The sequence below is a fragment of the Canis aureus genome, chromosome 32 (genome assembly GCF_053574225.1).
Source record: "Canis aureus isolate CA01 chromosome 32, VMU_Caureus_v.1.0, whole genome shotgun sequence".
NCBI lineage: Eukaryota > Metazoa > Chordata > Mammalia > Carnivora > Canidae > Canis > Canis aureus.
The window spans coordinates 5,631,351-5,654,531 of NC_135642.1; the positions used below are offsets into that span (position 1 = coordinate 5,631,351).

Below are 23,181 nucleotides of genomic sequence, written 5' to 3' on the forward strand. Positions count from 1 at the left end.
CTGTCTAGATAGGTGAAGTCATAGAGACAACAAGTAGATTAATGGTTGCCAGGGACTAGAAAGAAGGGAGAATGGAGTTCAGGGTTTCTCTTGGGGATGATGAAAATGTTGATTTTAAAATTGATTGTGGGGATTGTACAACTCCACAAATGTACTAAAAACTACCAAATTGTAGGACAGCCCCTGTGACCCAGCAGTTTAGCTCTGCCTTGGCCCAAGCAAACCCTGATGCTCCTGCTCCAGGGGAGACTTTTTTTTTTTTTAGAGGTTCATTGTCCAGGGAGCTCTGTGTGAATGAAGTGAGCACAGACACCACGTGAGTATTTTAAGGTTTGGAGTCAAAATATTTTCCAACTAGGCAGTCCATGTGTCAAACAGCCTGTCTCCAGTTTGTCCTAATTCCTCACCACACATTTGTAGACCTAGGACCACAGACCTTTGCTGTGTCATCATAATCACATCTAAAAATTGTACATTTTTTTTAAAGATTTTATTTATTTATGAGAGACACAGAGAAAGAGGCAGAGACACAGGCAGAGGGAGAAGCAGGCTCCATGCAGGGAGCCCGATGCGGGACTCGATCCGGCTCTCCAGGACCACGCCCTGGGCCAATGGCAGGCACTAAACCACTGAGCCATCCAGGGATCCCCCAAATTGTACATTTTAAATGGTTGTTTTATCGTATGTGAATTATATTTTAATTGTTATTTTTTAAAAATGGATCTAGTTTCAGTTCTAAAATGAATCTTACAGAAATATTTGTACAAGTGCACATATTTACATACAGAAGGATGTTTCTTGATGTGTAGTTTTAATAGGAAAAAAACAGCCAATTTTAATAAATTATGGTATATAACAACTGGAGACTATAATTGTTTTTTAAAAATGAGGATCTATGTTTTGACATTAAAATCTTTATAAAATAAAAGTGAAAAACAAAGTTTTCAAAAATACAGATATTATAGTATTTTAATTTTATATCTACCTAATTTGTCTATCTGAAAAATGCTTTGGAAAGATACATACCAGTCTATTAACTGTGATTACTTCTGGGAAGTGATACTAGATTTTATCTGGACACATAGAGATTATTCACTTTTTCTTTGATTCATTTCCATGCTATTTGAACTTTTTTTTTTTAAGATTTTATTTATTTATTCATGACAGACATACAGAGACGGGGAGAGAGAGGCAGAGACACAGACAGAGGGAGAAGCAGGCTTCATGCAGGGAGCCCAAAGTCTCGATCCCGGGTCTCCAGGACCTGGCCCTGGGGTAAAGGTGGCGCTAAACCTCCGAGCCACCCGGGCTGCCCCTATTTGAACTTTTTACAATAGAAATATATTACTTTATTATATAGAAAAACTGAGTGTATTTATTTATTAAAGATTTTATTTATTCATGAGAGGCACAGAGAGAGAGGCAGAGACACAGGCAGAGGGAGAAGCAGGCTCCCCGCAAGGCACCCGATATGGGACTCAATCCTAGGACTCGAGGATGATGACCTGAGCCAAAGGCAGATGCTCATCTGCTCAACCGCTGAGCCACCTAGGTGTCCCAAGTGAATAAATATAAATGCTGGTTGCAGAACTGAATTTTTACTGTTTCCTTCCCATGTTACTCGGTTGATAATGACTATCCTGTATATATTTACCTTTTCCTTTAATCCATATAATAAATTAAATCCTAGGTTTATAGGTGAACTAAAAATAATTTGCTTTGCAAATTATTGAGATTTTAAAAAATGGTAGCAAATTAAAAGTATTGATAAAAAAATAAACATCCTAAATTTATTCAGGTCATTTGTTTACCATGTTCAACTGCAACGTTCTGTTTATGGGGTCAGTAAAAGGAGTCACCTCTGCATAATTATAAAATATGTCTACCAGAATAATTTAATTGGAAAAAAATGATTTCATGCTTTCAGTGTGCTTTTTAACAAATTAGATTACTGCCTTTCAGGTTTCTCAGGATCATGAAACAATGGCACAGGTTTTGTTCAGCAGGAATTTGAGATTGAATGTAGCTTTAACATTCTGGAGAAAGAGAAGTATAAGTGAACTTGTAGCTTATTTGGTGAGGTAAGTGTGACCTCCAAGCTTGATAAATTAATAAAGTAATTTCCAGTGTTTTATGTTGAAGTGCCTCTTCTTTTTTATGTTATACTGGTATTTTAAATTTCCTATATTTGGCTTCAGTTACAACAGTATAGCTTAAATTATATTTATCACTAGTCTATGAGTAACCAAAATACAGGAAAGCATCTGTTTCATCATATTGAACAAAGCTATTACCTTTTCTAAGATTCTTATATATAAAACTAAGAAATAGGGATCCCTGGGTGGTGCAGCGGTTTAGCGCCTGCCTTTGGCCCAGGGCGCGATCCTGGAGACCCGGGATCGAATCCCACGTAGGGCTTCTGGTGCATGGAGCCTGCTTCTCCCTCTGCCTGTGTCTCTGCCTCTCTCTCTCTCTCTCTGTGTGACTATCATAAATAAATAAAAATTTTTAAAAAAATAAATAAAACTAAGAAATATCAGGTTGGGGAAAGTAACCTTTTAAAAATCCCCTTTGAGTGAAAATTTTAAGCATGGCCTTCCTCAGTATATTCTAGTCTCTTCTCAAACATTTTTTTTTTCCCTAGAGAGATAGAGGGCGAGGAATATGTGGGCACATGGGGAGTGGAGGAAGCGGTGGCAGGCAGAGAGAGAGAGAGGGAGAGAAAGATTCTTAAGCAGTCTCCGTGCTCAGAGCACAGATCCCACAGGGACCAGATCTCATGTTCCTGAGATGATGATGACCTGAACCAAAAGCAAGAGTCATGCTTACCCTCCTGAGCCACCCAGATGCCCCGTTTCTCAAGCATTATCTTAATGAGGCCTTTCCTGACCACCTTATTTCAAAATACATATTTATTCACTCTCTGTCTCTCCTTTTTTTTTTTTTTTTCCGTAGCACTTACTACCATCCACATGCTCTATATATTTTACTTGTTATCTGTCTCTGCCTTCTTCCACACACCATCCCCACACACGCTCTGAAATACAAACGCTCTCTTTGTTTACTGCTGTATCCCCAACACCTGGCTCATCATAGAGACTCAGATTATTTGTTCAATGAATAGATTTCTCAAAAGTAATGTGCAGGTTATAAATAAGGAAATCAGCTCTCTAAGCAGTTTTGTACCCAACAGGATAGAAGACCTTGGAGTTGTTGTGGATTGCCTTCCTGTGCTCACCAATAGGTAAAAAATATTTTTCAGGAAAAAGTAAGTTTAAAGGAGGACAAATGCCTTGTTCATATTTTTACAACTTAGTATTTGTTTTAGTTTACAGGAAGAAAAACAATACATCTCACTTGGCTGCTGTGTAGATTTGTTGCCTCTAGTAAAGTCCCTACTTAAGAGCAGATTTGAAGAGTAAGTGCTAATGTGACTCAGTTGATTTTTCTCTTTCAACATCCTTGATTTTGTTTCTTGTGAGTGTATAGCAGTAGATTGAGCTCCATGAGATATGCATGGTTTCTGTTTTCAAGGAGCTTATTTATAGTCCAATTAAGAAAAGAATATGAAATGAGTAAAGAATAATTACAAAAGCATCTGTAAACAACTTACATAAATTACAGCTTTTGAAAGTAGTAAAAATAAAATTCTTTTTTAAGGGGAAAGATCAGTGTGTCTGCTTTTTGAAGTGGGGGCAGAGTTTGTATCCTTTTTTGTAAAGTCTTCTTGTATGAAAACACTTGAATTTTGTAACCTAATGTCATTTCAGATATATAATAGTTGGCTTAAACTGGCTTCAAGCAGTCATAAAAAGGTGGTGGTCAGAACTATCATCCAAAACAGAAATTATAAATGATGGGTGAGTATATCTTTAAAGAGAAACTCAATCTAATAAAATTTTTTTCAGAAAGCCATTTGAGGGCAGCCCGGGTAGGTCAGTGGTTTAGTGCCACCTTCAGCCTGGGATCAAGTCCCATGTCAGGCTCCCTGCGTGGAGCCTGCTTCTCCCTCTGCCTGTGCCTCTGCCTCTCTCTCTGCATCTCTCTCTCTCTCCCTCCCTCTCTCTCTCTGTGTCTCTCATGAATAAATAAATAAAATCTTTGAAAAAAAAAAAAGAAAAGCTATTTGATTAAACTAGGTAATAAGGGGATCCCTGGGTGGCTCAGCGGTTTAGCCCCTGCCTTTGGCCCAGGGCTCTATCCTGGAGTCCCGGGATCGAGTCCCACGTCGGGCTCCCGGCATGGAGCTTGCTTCTCCCTCTGCCTGTGTCTCTGCCTCTCTCTCTCTGTCTATCATGAATAAGTAAATAAAATCTTTAAAAAATAAAAATAAACTAGGTAATAATTCTATTCCATTATCATCATTAAATAATAACTGATTTTCTTTATCTTCAGAGAAATATTAAATTGGAATAGTGTTCACATGTGAAAATTATACATGGAAGTTGAATTCCAAAGCCCAGTAATCCCCTCTCTTTTTCTGACAGAACCTTACACTTCATTTTAGGAGGGAAAAAGCACAGTAGTTGTTTAACCCTCATATCTGTTACAATGAGTAAAGGAGAAAAAAAGAGATGGCTTCTGGTGGACTAAGTATTGAGGCACAGGGATGGAAGCATCCTGCAACCTATAAGTCTTTTGACTACCTAGACATTAACCTGAGAATCAAATGTGGATGATTGTAATTCTAAAAACTGTATTATAGGGATCCCTGGGTGGCGCAGCGGTTTGGCGCCTGCCTTTGGCCCAGGGCGCGATCCTGGAGACCCAGGATCGAATCCCATGTCGGGCTCCCGGTGCATGGAGCCTGCTTCTCCCTCTGCCTATGTCTCTGCCTCTCTCTCTCCCTGTGTGACTATCATAAATAAATAAAAATTAAAAAAAAAAAAAAAGTTTAAAAAAAAATAAATAAAAAATAAAAACTGTATTATAATCATTATAATTTGAGTATCGCCTTGATGTAAAAATGTATGGGCATTCTACCAAATGAGCCAGATTCATGAAGCTGCAAAAAATTATCTCCCAACAATCTTCTTTTTTTTTTTTTTTTTTAAGATTTTATTTATTTATTCATGAGAGATGCAGAGACACAGGCAGAGGGAAAAGCAGGCTTCCTGCTGGGAGCCTGATGTAGGACTCAATCACAGGACCCTGGGGTTCATGCCCTGGGTTGAAGGCAGACGCTCAACCACTGAACCTCCCAGGTGTCCCTCCCAACAATCTTCTTAAAGATTTTCTCTCTAGGCTCTCAAAAATTTCCCACTTCAACCCAAGACCAGGTTGCCCAAATGCTCCAAATGCCTGGTTTTCTTTCCTGCTTTAACAAATAAGTAAGGGATCCCTGGGTGGCGCAGCGGTTTGGCGCCTGCCTTTGGCCCAGGGCGCGATCCTGGAGACCCGGGATCGAATCCCAGGTCGGGCTCCCGGTGCATGGAGCCTGCTTCTCCCTCTGCCTGTGTCTCTGCCTCATTCTCTCTCTCTCTCTGTGACTATCACAAATAAATTAAAAAAAAAAAACAAAAACAAATAAGTAAATCATTTAAATCATTTCCATGATTTGCAAATATTATTTTAAAGAGCTCCTTGAAAATAAATAAATAAATAAATAAATAGCTCCTTGATTTCAAGTGGTACAATTCTCCTGATAAATACTTGAAATTTTAAAAACTGTTCATTAAGTGTATTTACTATGTTCATATTCTTATATTTGCATTTTTTTCTTATTTTCTCATAGAAATATTCAGATTTTAAAACAACAATTAAGTGGATTATGGGAACAGGAAAACCATCTTACTTTGGTTCCAGGATACACTGGTAATATAGCCAAGGTAATCTATATTTAAGCTTAAAAAGTTAAGCTTAAAATCTCTATTTAAGCTTAATTAAATATTAGAAATAATATGTTGGTATTATGCATCCATAAAGGAAGTCTTTCAAATATCCAATATAGTATTATTCTAATAAGGCCTAAAGTCAGTTTCATATTTACAAATGCTTAAGGTCCTCTGGGTATGAATATGACTTTTGCAAGGAACACAGGAATTAGCCATTGAATATGTTTCAGATATAGCTGTGGAAATGATGTGCTAGAGGGAATTTAATGAACTAGTTCCATTAGAGAAAAGGTTAAGAACCCAGGTTAGGAAGACATTTGAAAAGATAGGGACACTCAGGAAGCAAGGGGATGAGGAACCTGATCAAGTGGTTTCAGGGTATTAATTCTTACTTGGCTTTTGCTAATGTCATGCTTTTGGGAAAGTAAATGTTCAAATCACAGTACAAATTTGACATTAGTCTTTATTTTTTTATCTCTTAAAGGAAAATGCACATTGCTAATTTGGATTTTAATATTTAAACTCCAGAAAACATTGGTAGTTAAAATATAATTTCAGGGGGAAAAAAATCACTGTTAAGAAATATTTGCACCTGTTTACTGGGCATAAATGGGCATTAATTACAAATATACAAGCATTCTTTAGTTTAAAAACACAATATTCTAAGTAAGAGATAATTATGTTATGGGCTTAGTTGCGATATTCTACTTGTATACCTTCAAGAAAAGCAAAATGATGTATCAAGTGTGTTATAAGTGTGTGTAATTTTACTTTGTAGAATTCTTAATGAAAATGTCATAAAATCAATTTCCCAGTGCTTTGTTGTTTTAATTTGTTCTTTCAATAATGGGAGGGAAAAGAAAGTAAAATTTGATAGAAAATGGATATAGAGCATGCATCATATATCACCTCATTCTGGAGGCACCTTGCATTCTTGTTAGTACTGAAAAAATATTGTTTCCTTAGAAATTTGTTTTCAATTGCAATTTTTTATCCAGAGAAGCTTTATTGTGACTATGACCTTAAGATACTATATTTATTATTGAATAGAATAGTGAATGATTACAAGTTCTGTGAAGTTCCTTTAACTGGGATAAAAACCTCTTTTACAGTGTTAAACCCTCAATTGTTAATTTTTCCAGGGTAGAAATCAGAAAGGCTGTGTCATCAAGCTGGCCTAGAGTTTATATAACACTGCAGGAATTGCTGGAAGTGATTTCATGATCTTGCTTCACTATAAAAGCAGAGTTGTTTGATCACAGGAACCAAAGCATTCACTCAACACTTAAACATTTATTGAGAATGTGCTGTATGCTTTTAGCCAGACCCTGGCTAAACAAAATGCAGCTTAATTCAGTAAGACACATTTTTTACCCTCAGAAGGTCACAAAAGAAAGCAAAAGCAAGTCAAGTGACAAAAAGGGAGAGGAAAATGGGGTGTGCATCTGTGTATTTGCCGTACCAGCTAATGAAATGTTTTTGTTTTGTTTTCTAAGGATGTAGACGCTTATTTATTACAGTTGCATTGAGAGAATCCGTCTATTAAAGAGCATTTGATTATTCAAAACATCCCTAGACTGAGCTTTCCAAAAAGAATTTTCATCTGAGAACTGTGAACTGTGGAAGAAATAAAAACTTTTTTTTTTCTTTAAAAAGCCGCATATGAAACCACTAATGAAAACCTAACAATCTACTTCACATTGAAGTGGGAAAATATCCAAAAGGAGCAGCTTCAACTTCAGTGAGGTGAAAGTGCACTATGAGGATGGTTCACCTTTGCTGCATTTGGGATTTATATGATTATTTGGTAACATTGTTTAAGAACTACTGGGTCTTAAAAAAAAAAAAAAAAGAACTACTGGGTCTTAATGCAATCTTGTTTAAGAATATAATTTATACTGTGTCAAAAAGAAGACAGGACTTTAAAAAAAAAGAAGACAGGACTTATTACTAGAAATCACAAAGACCTATCATAATGACTTTTTGAAGATTGTGTTTTATAAGAAAACACTTAAATGTGTGCAGCTATTTTCTTATTTTGAAAAGACTTTGCAAGTTTAAATGTCATAGCAAATAATCAATACTAAAAATTTGTCCACACTGAGACACTGTGTATACAAAAAGCCTTAATTATTAATAAGCCAATGTGTACCAATATCTGTTTAAAAAAATTAAAACCAGCCATGCTTCTGGCATGATAAAATCATGGAATCAAATCAAGGGTTTCCATTCATGTAGAACATTGTTGTTAAAACTTATTCCATACCATTTTTAAAACTTGAGAATATTTTTAGTATCTTTGATTTTTTTTGTCAGAATCATTGTCATGTATGTATGTGTTATTCCTATATAAAAAGAAAAAAGTGAATATGTATTTGTGTGAATGCTAACTGGAAATGTCCATGGAATTGGCTAATTTATATTCACTTTTTATTGTATATAGATTTCTAATATTTTCAGTTCTGTATCATTTAAGCTTTCCTCATTTGAGTAAATTCACTAAATATTTCTAATTTTTGCTTCATTTAATTCTACTTTTATATCAGTTCCAATTCTTTTTCACTACTCATGTTTTAAAGAATTACATACAGTTCTTTAGAAACGTTTACAGTTAGTGCTGACCTTGTTTTAAATTCCAACCCTTTACGTTACTACCTCCTCCAGTGGTTGGTATAAAATGCCAGCAGACCATATGAGGTCCTTTTTTTTATACCATTTTGAGTGTCAGTGCACCCACTTCTGGAATGTCTTAACAGCTGTATATCTTATCTTGAAAGTGATTGGGATTTAAATACCACTATTGGTAGTTTGTGCATCATCTCTTTATAAGCCTGAGAGGTATCTGAGCAAAGATTTTTAGTAATTTCTCTGCAATAATTCTAAAAGCACTTGAATGTAAATCTTTAGCATGTATCCAGTTAGCCAGTATTGATGTGAATCCCAACTTTTTTCCCTTAAAAATGTTATTTGTCACTGAGCTTTACTTTTTGTGTACCTATATTTCACATAGCTATGTATTCCTCACAGTGAACATCAATTTTAATAATTGGCTATTTTCTTAAGTCTTTAGAATAATTTAAGAGTACGGCATTTCGGTGATTTGAGAGTTGAGTTATTTAGAAGTTGTTTTTCAGAAGGTGGGAATTTGAATTGTCAACCTGCGTCATCTCTGTGAAACCTTAAGATGATGAAATATAACCTTTCTTTGTTCCTATTCCTTTAATTATCACTGTCTTATCTAACAGTTTGAACCAGTTAACTCAGTTGGAGCAGGTGCTAATAAGGCTAAGGACAGGAGTTCAATCCTTTTATAGGTTGATTAGCTTTATACACATAAACAGAACTATTCATGGCTACAGATTACAACTTCTCTTAGGTACATATCTTACAAATTCAGCTTAGTCACAAGGAAGGTGATGTGTATAGCTTAGCATAAAACATTCATCTCAAATGGATAAACAACTCAAATAATTGGTATTTGTGATAGTATAGACTTTTAATCTAATATTTAAACATAGTATTAATGTAATATCTACAATATTGTGTCACTGTAATTTTCTCTGAGTAAGATCATTTTCTAAATAGTATCTTTTAAAAATCAAATTTCAATAAGTTAAATTTCAGTAAAAATCAGATACAAATAAAACATAGTAAGAAAAGGTGAAATCCTATTAACACTGAGTTCTTGTGTCTAAGTTTGAGTTTGTTAAAGGAAAGTATACTCGGAGGTATATGAGGCAGTAGAGTCTTTAGCTCACAAATACTATTCAGTACCACACAACTCCTAATTTATGTTCTTGGCCCCATTGCAGTTTCTGTTAGTACCTACGTTTCTCAGTTACTGAGTTATGATTATTAGTATTATTTTTAGTGCTACTTTTAGATTTTTGGATAAAAGATGTTAGGTAAGTAAATACTGTTGAACACTTTGGTTGCTATTAAGCTCCTCTTATGCTATTTAATCAGAACAGTGTTGATCTGATCTTCAGAAAGAGCCAAAGAAAGTGTTTCCAAAGTATTTTGGCTGCTATATTGACCTACATTAGAACAATTACTGTCTGTCATCACTCATTTGTTATTGTGCTGCTGAGCAGTATACAGAACTGAGGGACCACCCAACATCTCTATGCCTTTCTACCTCTTCTACCTTCTTAGGTATTCTGTACTTGACTTTGCTAACTTTGCAGGTCTAGGAACAGGAAGTTTATGGAGATGATAGAGGGTTGTAATCAAGTAATTTGCTTCTACTAGAGATAAGGTGAATGAATTTTGTAATAAGTGGTCATGATCAGATAAGGGTTAAAAATTAGGAAGCAAGCATTATCAGATGGTTTTTAAAATTAATCATTTGGCAGTAATTTCAAAAGTAATTTGACAGATTATTTACTTGAATCCTGAGATATGAGGATTTGGATATAAATACTGTATCTACTTGGGGAAATCATTAATATCAGCACTAAACTCTAAGGGCTACTGAGGAATGAAATCTTTATGCCCTTAAACATTCTTGATACATGTTATATCCTAATCTTAAAAATGGTCATATGGACTCAGGGCTACATTTCTGGCTTTTGAAATAGTAATAGTTTTCACAAACTTAGAACATTTCTGTATTTGGCAAGTTGTTGGTATAATTAACATGAATGGATAACTTGAGAAATGATTATTAGCTATTAAATGCAGATAGTAGGAATTATATTTAAATATTTAGCTACTTAAATCAGTCAAGGAGCTTGAAAAGCAAAATTTAAGTTAATATTTTAGCAGTCACTCCCAGTTATCTTCCTATTTAAGAGCAAGACGGTAATGTCAATTGCCTTTGTTGATTTAAAGAAGAAAAAAAGAATCACAAGCAACTGACTTAACTGGAGTGATCCATGTGGATGCACTACTTATATTTCAAATTTTTATTTTCTGGATTACTTCAAATGGAAATAGTATTGCTGGACATTGGCTGGTATTCATTCTCCCTTAATTTCTAACTCTAAATATGAAAATTGACATAAAACTTTGTGACCAACTACTCCTACTTTTTTATTCTGTAACAAGAATATAGAATTAAAAAATTCATCCCTAAACACTGTATGCCTTTAAGTTGCAAGATAGCTTGATTGATTCAGTAGCTATGACAATAGGTATAACAATAAAAAATACTATGTATTATATACCCAGTATAATGAGTATATTTTCCAGTGCTGTACTTAATATTTAAAATATTGTAGCCATTGGGTAGCCCCTGTGGCGCAGTGGTTTAGGGCCGCCTGCAGCCCAGGGTGTGATCCTGGAGACCCCGGATGGAGTCCCACGTCGGGCTCCCTGCATGGAGCCTGCTTCTCCCTCGGCCTGTGTCTCTGCCCCTCTCTCTCTGTCTCTCATGAATAAATAAATAAAATCTTTAATAAATAAGTAAATAAATAAAATATTGTAGTCATTGTAACGTTCTCTGGGTAAGATCATTGACTTAACAGCATCTACTAAAATCAAATGTCAGTAAAAATCAAGTACAAATGAAACATAGTATATACCACCGTATTTTCTCTTATAGACTGTGATTAATCATAAAACACAAAAGACAGTGACTTCTATAAAAAAGGCAGCCCCAGAGCTGCCAGTGTTTTTCATAGCAAAGCTTGTTATATATTATTGCTTTGATAAACAGCATTACCATTATCTGAATTACAAAGTTTTCAAATAAGAGATGCCAGGAGTCTAGATGAGGATTCAGCCCCCAAATACACTTGAACAAGTATTGATTTTTATCCTTTACAGTGTCCTGTACTTTCATTCAGATTTAGACCAGGATTTTATATATATATGTGTGTGTGTGTGTGTGTGTGTGTGTGTGTATATATATATATATATATATATTCCTGAACCTAGCCAAGACTGTTATGACACCATGAATTGCCAGAATTACTTGCTTCTAGAATTAACTATTTATCAACCAAACCTGCAACATGGAGCTTGAGTTAGAATTGGACCTCATCTTCCAGAAGTCAGGAGGAGAGGTTTAGTGTCCATTTACTTTTTTACTTTGATTTTAAAAAGAGAGAGGAAAAAAAACTTCATTAGCCCTTTGTGTACAATTAGTTGACTAGATGAACGAGGACCTAATTCACCCCTGACTTGCCTTTAGTATACTCACCAGTCCTCTTCTGTACAACTGTAGTTTAGCCTCAACAATGGCAGGAAAAACGAAGGCTGATACTTTTACGCAGATTCTAAAGCTCAGAAAGTTTAGGAGGGACCTATCTTTCCCCTTAGCTTTCCAGATTCTTTTTCCTCTCCTTAGATCAGAAATTGGTAGAGGGGACAACCAATTCACTTCTCAGTCCCTTCTTTTGAAGACTTCTCTGCCTATCCCTTAGATGTCAGCAAAGTTCTGTTTCAAGGTCTCTTCTCACTCTACCAGTTCCCTGAAAAACATTGTTTATTCCCATAGTTTCCTGTACTGTCTACATTCATTGTTCTCATTTTGGGGGTGGACGAGAGGCTGTTTTTTGATGGATCAAATGGACACGGATTTTTTTTTAAAGGTTGTGAAAACATTGAACATGTTTATCATTCTGAAATATCTTGCCTTAAATCTCTTAGCTCATAAATTATATCTGCAGTTGCCTACTGAGAACGTCCATTGGGACATCTTGTAGACCCGTTAAATTCGTTATATCCAGAACTGACCTCATTCTCCACCTCCACCAACCCTACTCACCCCTCACTCCCCCCCTCCTCCACCCCCAGGGACAGAAAGTATCCTGGTCCTGGGTTTCCGTTCTCACAGAATAGCCCTAATGTCAGCAATGATCAAGCCACGGAGCTTTGAATCATCTCCAAATTAGTCATCAGATCCTGTTGGTGCACGTCCCTCAGTTTCTCTCATCTTACGTCTCTCCACCTCTCCCGCTATGACCTTGGTCTACATTATTCCAGCAGCCCCCTGCTGGTCTCTGGCATTGTTCTTGCATCTCTCTATGCTAGCCTCCACACAAGCTGCCCTCGCATAGTCAATAAAGCACAAATTTTACTTCCTAAGGCCTCTTAGAATAAACAGTATGATTTACAGTCTGTTGACTCCTCCTCCTCCTCTCCTCCAGTGCTTCAACTAGAATGAACTTATTTCCATTTCTGGGAAAACTGCAAAGCTGAAGACATTCTTCACAAATGTTTTGTGTGCCTGAACAATCTTCCCCAAGTTCACCCATTTATCATTTCCTTCAGGTCTCAACGGAAACGGAGTTTAAACACCTCCTAAAACCATTTGGGGTATCTGCTACACACTCTCATCTTAACCCTGTCGTCCTAACACTACTGTTATGTCAGTGTTTTCTAACTGTTCATCTGTTGTCCCAGCTAGATTGGTAACGTCCTGAGGCCGAGACTGTTCTCCGTCACGTGTCCTGTACTGAGCACAAAGCCGGGCAAACAGTAGGCATTGATTCTTACAGAATAATGCAAGGATTGGCATCTTTGGGCATACATTGTTTGAGGAAGTTATTGAATAATCCAAAGCTGTTTGTGACAGCAGCTAAAAATGAATAATTTTAGAATAAGAATATCCAGTTTTCTTCTCTCACTTTTTTGATTTAGGAAATTGGTTTGTAAATGTTCATGCTACAACAGGTTAAAACCTTAGCTAAAATGTGTTTGAGGGCATCCCTGGTGACTCAGCGGTTTAGCGCCGCCTGTGGCCCAGGTGTGATCCGGGAGACCCTGGATCAAGTCCCGGGTCAGGCTTTCTGCATGGAGCCTGCTTCTCCCTCTGCCTGTGTCTCTGCCGCTGTCTCTGTGTCTCAATGAATAAATAAAATCTTTAAAAAAAAATAAAATGTGTTTGATTCTTAAAGGTTGTTGCAATTGTTTTTCTATTGTGTACTGTCTACTCTTCACATGGGATCCATGTAAGAGAGGACTATCTATATAGTGCAAAGTGAAGGTATTTTCATGTAATATGTAAAACATACATTTGCTTGAAATTTAGGGTATCTCTTCACAGTGTTTTGTGTTTCTCTTGTTTTTGTCTTAAAATAATTGAGAATCATGTGAGGTACAGTGGCTTTTTTTCCCCTGTAAAATAGACTAATAAAAAGAAAATCATCCATAATCTCATCCACCCAGAGGAACCAATGTGTCTCCTTCCAGATTTTCTTTTTTGTGTATGTATATTTTTATTGCAAATGAATTCAAACTCTACATAGTGATACTTGGTATATTGTTTCCTACTTTCATACACTGGAAAAGCTTGAAGGTAACTGAAAAACTTTTTTGCCTATTAAAGCTATATGTTGTGAGCAGTTATTAACTTCTGTGGAGAAATTGGAAGTAGCCAAAAAAAATTAGAGAATTACTTTTGGAGCATTCTTAATATAGGATTCTGTTTTCTTTGACCATTGCTAATTATTACCTAATTTTTAAAAAATGCTAGCAAGAGTGCTTATAAGGAAAAACAGTTTCTCTATTTTGAAAAAGAAACATATAAGTGTGTTTAAATGATCTTAAGTAATTAGGAACAAAATTTCAATTTATATTCTGATGTATTCTAGCCATCAAGCATAATTTTCTAAATTAGATTGCCCTTTATTTCTGAAACTCATAATGTTAAGCAATACTATGAATATCAAGTCAGTATAGAACTAAGATTTTATTTTTAAGATTCAGCTCTATCTGAATAAATCAATTCCTAATAACTTGACTCTCAATGTATTTTTTACAGAAGGTCTATCTAATGAAGTGCTTCTAGCTGGATAATTTTCTTTTCTGCCTAAATAATTTTCCTTAGATTCTGTATTTTTTTTTTTTTTAAGATTTTATTTGAAAGGGAGAGAGAACAGTGGGGGGAGGAAGGGGCAGAGGAATAGGGACAAGCAAACTCCCCGCTGAGCGTAGAGCCTGACCCAGCTCCATCCCAAGACCCCAGGACTTGATCCCAGGACTCCAGGATCCTGACCTGAGAGCCCCAGGCAGATGCTTACCCACTGAGCCACCCAGATGCCCTGCCATGATTACTTTTTAGTTAAGAATACAGAACCTGGGGCACTGAGGTCACTGGATCAGTCTGTCTTGGGCCCAGGTCATGATCTCAGGGTCCTGGAATCCAGCCCCATGACAGACTCCCTGCTCCCCTGGGGAGGTGGGGGGTGTCTGCTTCTCCCTCTGCCCCTCCCCACATGCATTCTCTCTCTCAATAACGAAAAAAAAAAAAAATCTTTGCATTCTATCCTGAAGTCATGTAATGCTAGAAATGGAGAAAAACTAATGGTGAATAATAGGAACAGAGATAGGTAAAGCTAACAATTATAAATATACACACTCATATATGTATGAAAAGTATGAATATTCTATGCCTAGCATCAACCTACTATTCTATGCTAATAAACCATAAAGATTGTTATATTTTTATATAGAATAAAGAAGGAGGATTTTCTCTTTTTTTCAAGATTTATTTGAGAAAGAGCTTGTGACCACTTGAAGGAGGGAAGGGACAGAGGGATATAGAAAATCTCAAGCAGACTCCCTGCTGACTCCATCTCCATGAGATAATGACCTGGGCTGAGCCCAAGAGTGGGACAGCTCAACCCACTGAGCCACCCAGGCACCGCAGGGAGGGAGGTTTTCTTACAAATGGAGGCACTAATGTCTTTTACTGAATTCTTCTATAGCATATGAATGTTTTTATACTAACTAGGTAAAACAACTTAGTCTTTGTCAACTCTAGGGTCCCGCTACATTGGTTTACTTTCATATCCATTTAAATGTTTGTTTTAAAGAATAGCAATAAAACTTTACTCTCCATATTATTTGTAAAGTTATTGGTGATTTAGCCAGGTATAGTTTTGTTTTCTTTGAACTTATTAAGACAACAGCAAAATAGGTCAGAAAATTGTTAGTACCCTTCTAATAATTTTAAAATATTCAAATATTTTGATATTTTTATTCAATAACTTTAAAGATATATTAATCAAAGGTAACTGTAGCAATTGAAACAAAGTAAACCTAACATTTTAGGTTTTTTTTTAATTTTTCTATTTATTATTTATGATAGTCACACAGAGAGAGAGAGAGAGGCAGAGACATAGGCAGAGGGAGAAGCAGGCTCCATGCACTGGGAGCCCGACGTGGGATTCGATCCCGGGTCTCCAGGACCGCGCCCTGGACCAAAGGCAGGCGCCAAACCGCTGCGCCACCCAGGGATCCCAACATTTTAGGTTTTTAAGAATGTTTGATAAGGACGCCTGGGTGGCTCAGTGGTTGAGCATCTGCCTTCGGCTCGGGCCATGAACCTGGAGACCTGGGATCTAGCGTGTCAGGCTCCCTGCAGGGAGCCTGCTTCTCCCTCTGCCTGTGTCTCTGCCTCTCTGTGTATGTGTCTCTCATGAATAAGTAAATTAAAAATCTTAATTAAAAAAAAAAGAATGATAGTATTGATCCAGGGCCATGTTATTATTGCCTTAGTTTAATAATTTAATCACTTCTTGCTTTGTCAGAATTTACATAGCTAATGTATATAATGACTTCATTCTACAAATCTTCAAAACATGAAATGGCAAAAGTTTGCTTTAAAAGGCTTTGGTGGGGAACCTGGGTGGCTCAGCGGTTGGGCGTCTGTCTGCCTTCGGCCCAGGACATGATCCTGGAGACCCGGGATTGAGTCCTACATCGGGCTCCCTGCATGGAGCCTGCCTCTCCCTCTGCCTGTGTCTCTGCCTGTGTCTCTGCCTTCTCTCATGAATAAAATCTTAAAAAACAAAATAAAATAAAAAATAAAAGGCTTTGGTGATGATGAGAAACTATACTTTAAAATAATTGAATCCCTGTGGCTGCTGCTGTTGAGAACAGACTGCAAGGCACAAGAGAGGAGTAGTGGGACTGAAGTAATTATTTAAATTATTAAATTATTTAAATATCGACATAAGTTTGGAATTAAATAATGAAAGCTCTAGTGGCCGTGATAATTGATGTGTATTTAGTGTAGTATTCAAAAGGGTAGCTAATGTTTTAGAATTATATTACATTGTTTCTTAGTTTTCTTGGACAAAGTTTTCTTGATATACTTTTGTAATTTGAACTAAATGAAAATAATGTGACTTTCTTTTTCTGTTATCTTTATTAGGCAGTGGGACCTAATAATTCTTTAGAAACATAAGTTGTTACGGGAGGACTCAGTTACCTGTTTTGTGTTTAAGTGACATAGAATTTAGTGCTTTTAAATGCTAATTCAGCTATTGACTAGTGTGATATTTGAGGAACTGCATTATATCCTTGAAATGAAATACTTCAGGATATTTATAAAATATACACTGCCTCCATGAGCAGCTTGCAGCAGCTGGTACACTCCCATTTGTCATATGGTGTGAGTTTCATGTCTGTTACTTTTATCTTTTGATCAGTCTTTTTAGAAAAAAAGTGACAGCTGACTACACAGAAGGAAAAACTTCAAGAACATCCTAGTAATATGTATTACCAGTGATCTGAGTAAATTCTAACACTGATAGTTTAGAAATATATGTGTACAGCCAAATGTTTATAAATACCCAAAAAATTAGGTTCATCATGTAAGAAGTCATTAACAAGCTTTATTTTAAAAACAGCCTAAAAAAAAAAAACCAGCCTCAAAATTCAAGTTAAATCTATGGATTTTTTTTTTCCTTTTTCATGTTAGACTAATAGAAATTTCTCCTGTTGGTTTGATTATACAGCTCTCTAAAAGTCATACTTCAAGTTAAGTTTCCCAAAACTTTTATTGGAAAAGTAAGGACATGGTTTAAGTCTGATGAATACTAAGGTATGATTGAGGCTCTATCTAAAGTTCTCTATTTACTGCATGTCTCATTTACTGCTAAACATAGGCATTAAGGGCAGCCCTGGTGGCTCAGCGGTTTTGCACCACCTTCAGCCCAGGGCCTGATCCCAGAGACCTGGGATCGAGTCCCATGTCGGGCTCCCTGCATGGAGCCTACTTCTCCCTCTGCCTGTGTCTCCGCTTCTCTCTGTCTCTATGAATAAATAAATAAAAATCTAAATAAATAAATAAATAAATAAATAAATAAATAAACAAACAAACATAGGCATTAAGCTACCAGACACCCAGTGGATAGTAAGATGTCAGCTGGGTGAGATAGTGAAGCTGTCCATAATCAATAGGTTATACTTGCTCTTTGTTTATTGACCTTAAGCACAAAGGTTAGGTACAACCCCTGTCCTCAGAGAGTTGTTCAAAAACACTAAATGTACTGAAGTCTTTTCCTTATGCAGTGTATTTACTAGATGCCTGGCTACAGAAGAAGGAAGCTATTTGCCCTGGTGTTGATAAGTTCTTCTGAACTTTATAATTAAAACTCAAGTAATAAGTTTAATAGGGAGTTTTGTATACCGTTTATTTTTAAATTCGACACATGAGATTCATACTTTTAGCTTATTATTTATCCACCAGTATGTCATTTGAGAATAGTGGCATCAGTGGGTTGTTACAACTTTCAAGGACATTTTATCTTTCCACCTTTCCCTACATACTATTACTTGTGTAATGGGGAGCTGCTGGGAGGTTTTTCTTACAAGAATTGACCCAGAGGAATTCTGATTACACCAATTCCACGTCACCTTAAGCTTGCTTTAATTTTTCTTACAGCCTTATGGAGGTATCAATGATATACAGAAACTGCACATCTTTAATACACACAATTTGATGCGTTTAGATCTGTGCACACAGATGCTTACCTGAGACACCATGACCACAATCCAAGCAGTAAACAGATCCATCACCTCCAGTCTCCTTGTGTCCTTTGTTGTGTATGTGCTAAGAACACTTAACATGAGATCTGTGCTCATCAAAATTTTAGCTTAGTATGGCATTATTCACCGTAACCAAGATGAGAAAGCAACCCAAATGTTCACTGACAGGTGAGTGGATTTTTTTAATGTCATATACATAAACTATTATTCGGCCTTGGGCAGGAGGAAGAACTGTCCCCGTCTGTGACAGCCTGGACGGACTTGGGAGCCATCTGAGTGGGATCAATCACAGGACAGGTACTGCGGGATTCCACTTGCGTGAGGTGCCTGAACTGAATTTGTAGGAGCAGGTAATGGAATGGTGGCTGCCGGGGAGGGGACTTGCTCAAAGGATGCAAAGCTGCACGGACACAGGAGAGCGCCTGCTGCGCAACCTGGCACCTGCAGTGAACGACGGCGGCTTTAGCAGGTGATGCCTTTGGGAGCTGGGGTGAAGCCTCCATTAAACGAACCGGAAAAACGTTTGTTTTGAAGATTGTATTTATTCACGAGAGGCAGAGCCGCGGGCCGGCCGAGGAGCAGCCGCCTGCCCCCGGGGAGCCGGGAGCGGGACTGGATCCCCGGAAGCCGGGGTCCCGGCGCGGCCCGAGGCAGGTGCTCGCGCAGGGAGGGGAGCCCCGCCGCAGCCCCCCGGCGTCCCCAGCCCCGAGTCCGCGGGGACCCTCGCTCCCCCCAAGCCTCCCGCGGTCGCGCAACCCGCAGCGGGTCCGGAGACGGAACCGTGACGTCAGAGCCGCCGGGCGGAGCTGCGACGTCACGTGTCCCGTCCCCGCCCGCGCGGCGCGAGGAGCTCAGCCCAGACGCAGGGCGCGGCCCGGGGCGGGCGCTGGGGAAGGCCGTGTGCGCGGGCGCAGGGGGCTCAAAGCAGGTAAGCGCAGGCGAGGTGGAGCCTCAGACAACCCCGGAGCCGGAGCCGAGGCTGCAGCGGCGGCCGCAGGGGCTGTGCGGAGGCAGGAGGCCCTGTGCGGAGCCGCAGCTCAGCTCGTGCGCGAAGAACACCGCGGGAAGGGGTCAGTCAGCAGGGACGTTGCCGTCCGAGTAAGGAAGGGACTGCTGCGCCATTTATCCGTTGCCCTGAAATACAAGGCTGCAGAGGACAAGGTCCACGTAGAGAAAACGATCATATTTCTGTAGAGCACCAATGAAACGGTTGAAAATGAAATTAAGGGCGCACCTGGGTGGCTCAGTCGCCTGAGCGTCTGACTTCCTTTTTTTTTCTTTTTTTTAAAGATTTTATTTATTTATTCATGATAGTCACAGAGAGAGAGAGAGGCAGAGAGAGAAGCAGGCTCCATGCACCGGGAGCCCGATGTGGGATTCGATCCCGGGTCTCCAGGATCAGCCCCGGGCCAAAGGCAGGCGCCAAACCGCTGCGCCACCCAGGGATCCCGCGTCTGACTTCCGACTTGGCTCAGGTCATGATCTCAGGGTCCTGGGATAGAGCCCATGGAAACCCACCTAGGGCTCCTGGCTCAGTGGGGAGTGCACTCCGATTCCCTCCCTCTCCCTCGGCCCCTCCCCCCAAATAACTAAAACATTCAGAAAAGAAAATGAAATTAAGAAAACGCTTCCATTTACAGTAGCACAAGAAGAATAAAATACTTAGAAATAAATGGAAACTGAGAAATGTTCTACTCAAAAAAAAAAAAAAAAAGGAAATGTTCTACTCTGAAAACCATGAAACATTGTGGAAAGAGACGAAACACGACCTAGAGAAATAGAAGGATGTCCCATGGTAATGGTTCAGAATAGGTATCATTATTAAGATAGCCATACTCCTGACGTTGATCTGCAGATCTAATGCAGTCACAATCAGAATCCCAGCTGACTTCACAGAAATTGATAAGCTGATCCTAAAATGCATATAGAATTGCAAGGGAACTAGAAGAGCTAAAACAGTCTTGCAAAAAGCAGGATAAAATTGGAAGACTCACACTTTAGGATTTCAAGACCTACTACAAAGCTGCAGTAATCAAGACAGGTGGTGCTGGCAGAAGAAGAGGTATATAAATCAATGAAGTGGAATGGAGAATAGGGGAAAAGACCCTCACATGCATGGTCAACTGATTTTTCACAAGGGCGCTAAAGCAAATGCAGAAAGAATAATCTTTTTGATGATCATCACTGGGACAACCAAATACTATATGCCTAGGAATGTATGTGGACCCTTCACATCACTCACAAAAATTAACATAATGTGGATCAAAGATCTAAATATCAGAGCAAAAACTATAAAACTCTTGGAAGAAAACATAGATATAAGTCATCAGCCTTGGATTAGTAAGTAGTTTCTTAGGTGAGACACCAAAAGCACAAGCAACAAAAGAAAAGAAATCAGATAAATTGGACTTCATCCAAACCAAAACTTGGGTTTTGATGAACCCACCAAATCAGAGAAAATTTTTGTGAGTCAGATGTCTGATAAGGAACTCCTATCTAAAATGTATCAACAGCTATTACAGCTCAACAATAAAAAGACTACCCGATTAAAACATGGGCAAAGGGGGATCCCTGGGTGGCGCAGCGGTTTGGCGCCTGCCTTTGGCCCAGGGCGCGATCCTGGAGACCCGGGATCGAATCCCACATCGGGCTCCCGGTGCATGGAGCCTGCTTCTCCCTCTGCCTATGTCTCTGCCTCTCTCTCTCTCTCTTTCACTGTGTGCCTATCATAAATAAATAAAATTAAATTAAAAAAAAACTGAAAAAGAAAAAAAAAAAAAAAAACATGGGCAAAGGTTCTGAACAGTTAGTTCTCCAAAGAAGACATACAGGCATAAGGAAAACTGCTCAAATCATTAGCCACAAAGGGAACGTACCACAGCGAGAAACATGCATAACACAAAGTGTTGGTGACGTTACAGGGAAATTGAAGCCTCTGTGCTTTGCTGGTGGGGATGTAAAGTGACACAGCCACTTTGGAACACACTGTGGTCGTTGTTCAAGTAGGGAAGCTGAGGTACTGTAAGACACAGCAGCTCTCCTCCTAGTCGTACATGCAAGAGAATGAAAATGTCCATCTGTGAAAATCCTGTACGTGAGAGTTCATCGCAGTATGATTCACAACAACCAAAGTGTGTCATGGACAGAATGTTTGTGTGGTGGTGTCAGAAGTGGGGCCCCTGGGAGGTGACTGGAGCATGGGGGGGGCGCCCTTGTGAATGGGATCCGTGCCCTCAGAAAACGGGCCGCAGGGAGCTCTGTGGCCCTTCCTGCCATGCGAGGAGAGGCGGAGAAGATAGCCACCCACGAACCAGCCACCAAATCTGCCAGGGCCTTGGCCTTGGCCTTCCCAGCCTCCAGAGCTGCACAAAATCAGTGTTTATTGTTGAAACAACCCAGTCTATGCCATTTTTATTATGGCAGCCTGAACTAAGACAAAGACTAAAATCCCATCAAGTGATAATAGGATAAATAAAATGTGATGTAGACATAAAATGGAATATTACTTCATAATAGGAGTGAGGTATTTCTTTAAAAAAAATTTTATTTATTTATTCATGAGAGACAGAGAGAGAGAGGCAGGAGGCAGAGACACGGGCAGAGGGAGAAGCAGGCTCCATGGAGGGACCCCGATGCGGGACTTGATCCTGGGACTCCAGGATCACACCCTGGGCTGAAGGCGGGGCTAAACCGCTGAGCCACCGGGGCTGCCCAGGGGTATTTATTTTTAAAGATTTATCCATGAGAGACAAAGCAGGGTCCCTGCAGGGAGCCCGATGCGGGACTCGATCCCAGGACCCTGGGGTCAGGCCCTGAGCCGGAGGCAGACACTCAACCGCGGAGCCCCAGGTGCCCCCAGGGGACCAGAGTACTGCGGGCTACAGCACAAGCCTGGGAACCAGCAGGCCAAGTGAGTGAAGCTACTCACGGAAGACGGTGCTGCGCGATCCCATTTATGTGAATGCCCAGAACAGGCCACCGACTGCCGCCGGCTGGGAGGTGGGCCGGGAGGACGGGGCGGCGACAGCCGAGGGAGGTGAGACTGGAGGGGTGGCAGGAGTGCGACTGTCCTGACACCAATGATGGCAATGGACATAGAACCGTGCGAGCAGAGGGACAGTCACTAACCTGTACACTTGAGAGGGGTGAATCACACGGCATGTGGGTTGTATTTCAGTAACGTTTTAAGAAAGAAAACCTTGGTGGCAAAAAGAGAAAAAAGAAAAGAACAGAAAAAGGAAACCTTGGTGGCATTAAACAACTATTCTACTACGCTCAGGATGTGGGGAGTCAGGAGTTCGGGCAAGGCGGGAGCAGCCCTTCCTCCGCGCCGCGGGATCTTGGTCACAGGCCCCACGGGCGACCCCCTGCCCCAGGGCCCGGCCCTGCCCCGGCGGTGCGGAGGCGGCTGTCGCCGGCCGCGGCAGAAATACGCGTGTGCGACGGCACGGAGTGACTTGGGGTCGCAGCACACCGCGGAGGCCCGGCCGCCGGAGGCCTTTCTTGGAGAAGGCAGAGACCATTCTGTGCTTTGGGGTTTGTGTGTCTCGACTGCGACTGTAACGTGAGGGATGGGCCGCGAACAGGCGCGTCCGCCTAAGACGGCAGAGACAGGTCGAGA

General features: G+C 39.5%; 1 protein-coding gene across 2 annotated transcripts in view; it reads left to right on the forward strand.

Annotated features, from left to right (window-relative positions):
• Window positions 1–8,347, forward strand: part of KATNBL1 (katanin regulatory subunit B1 like 1) — a 59,976-nt gene extending 51,629 nt beyond the window's left edge. For both annotated transcript variants that reach the window (XM_077880448.1, XM_077880446.1), the window contains exons 5-10: window positions 1,963–2,081; window positions 3,194–3,244; window positions 3,329–3,418; window positions 3,771–3,860; window positions 5,735–5,828; window positions 7,331–8,347. In XM_077880448.1, the coding sequence (XP_077736574.1) occupies window positions 1,963–2,081; window positions 3,194–3,244; window positions 3,329–3,418; window positions 3,771–3,860; window positions 5,735–5,828; window positions 7,331–7,363 (477 nt within the window). In that variant the 3' untranslated portion in view covers window positions 7,364–8,347. The remainder of the gene's footprint in view (window positions 1–1,962; window positions 2,082–3,193; window positions 3,245–3,328; window positions 3,419–3,770; window positions 3,861–5,734; window positions 5,829–7,330) is intronic.
• Window positions 8,348–23,181: the final 14,834 nt, after the last annotated feature.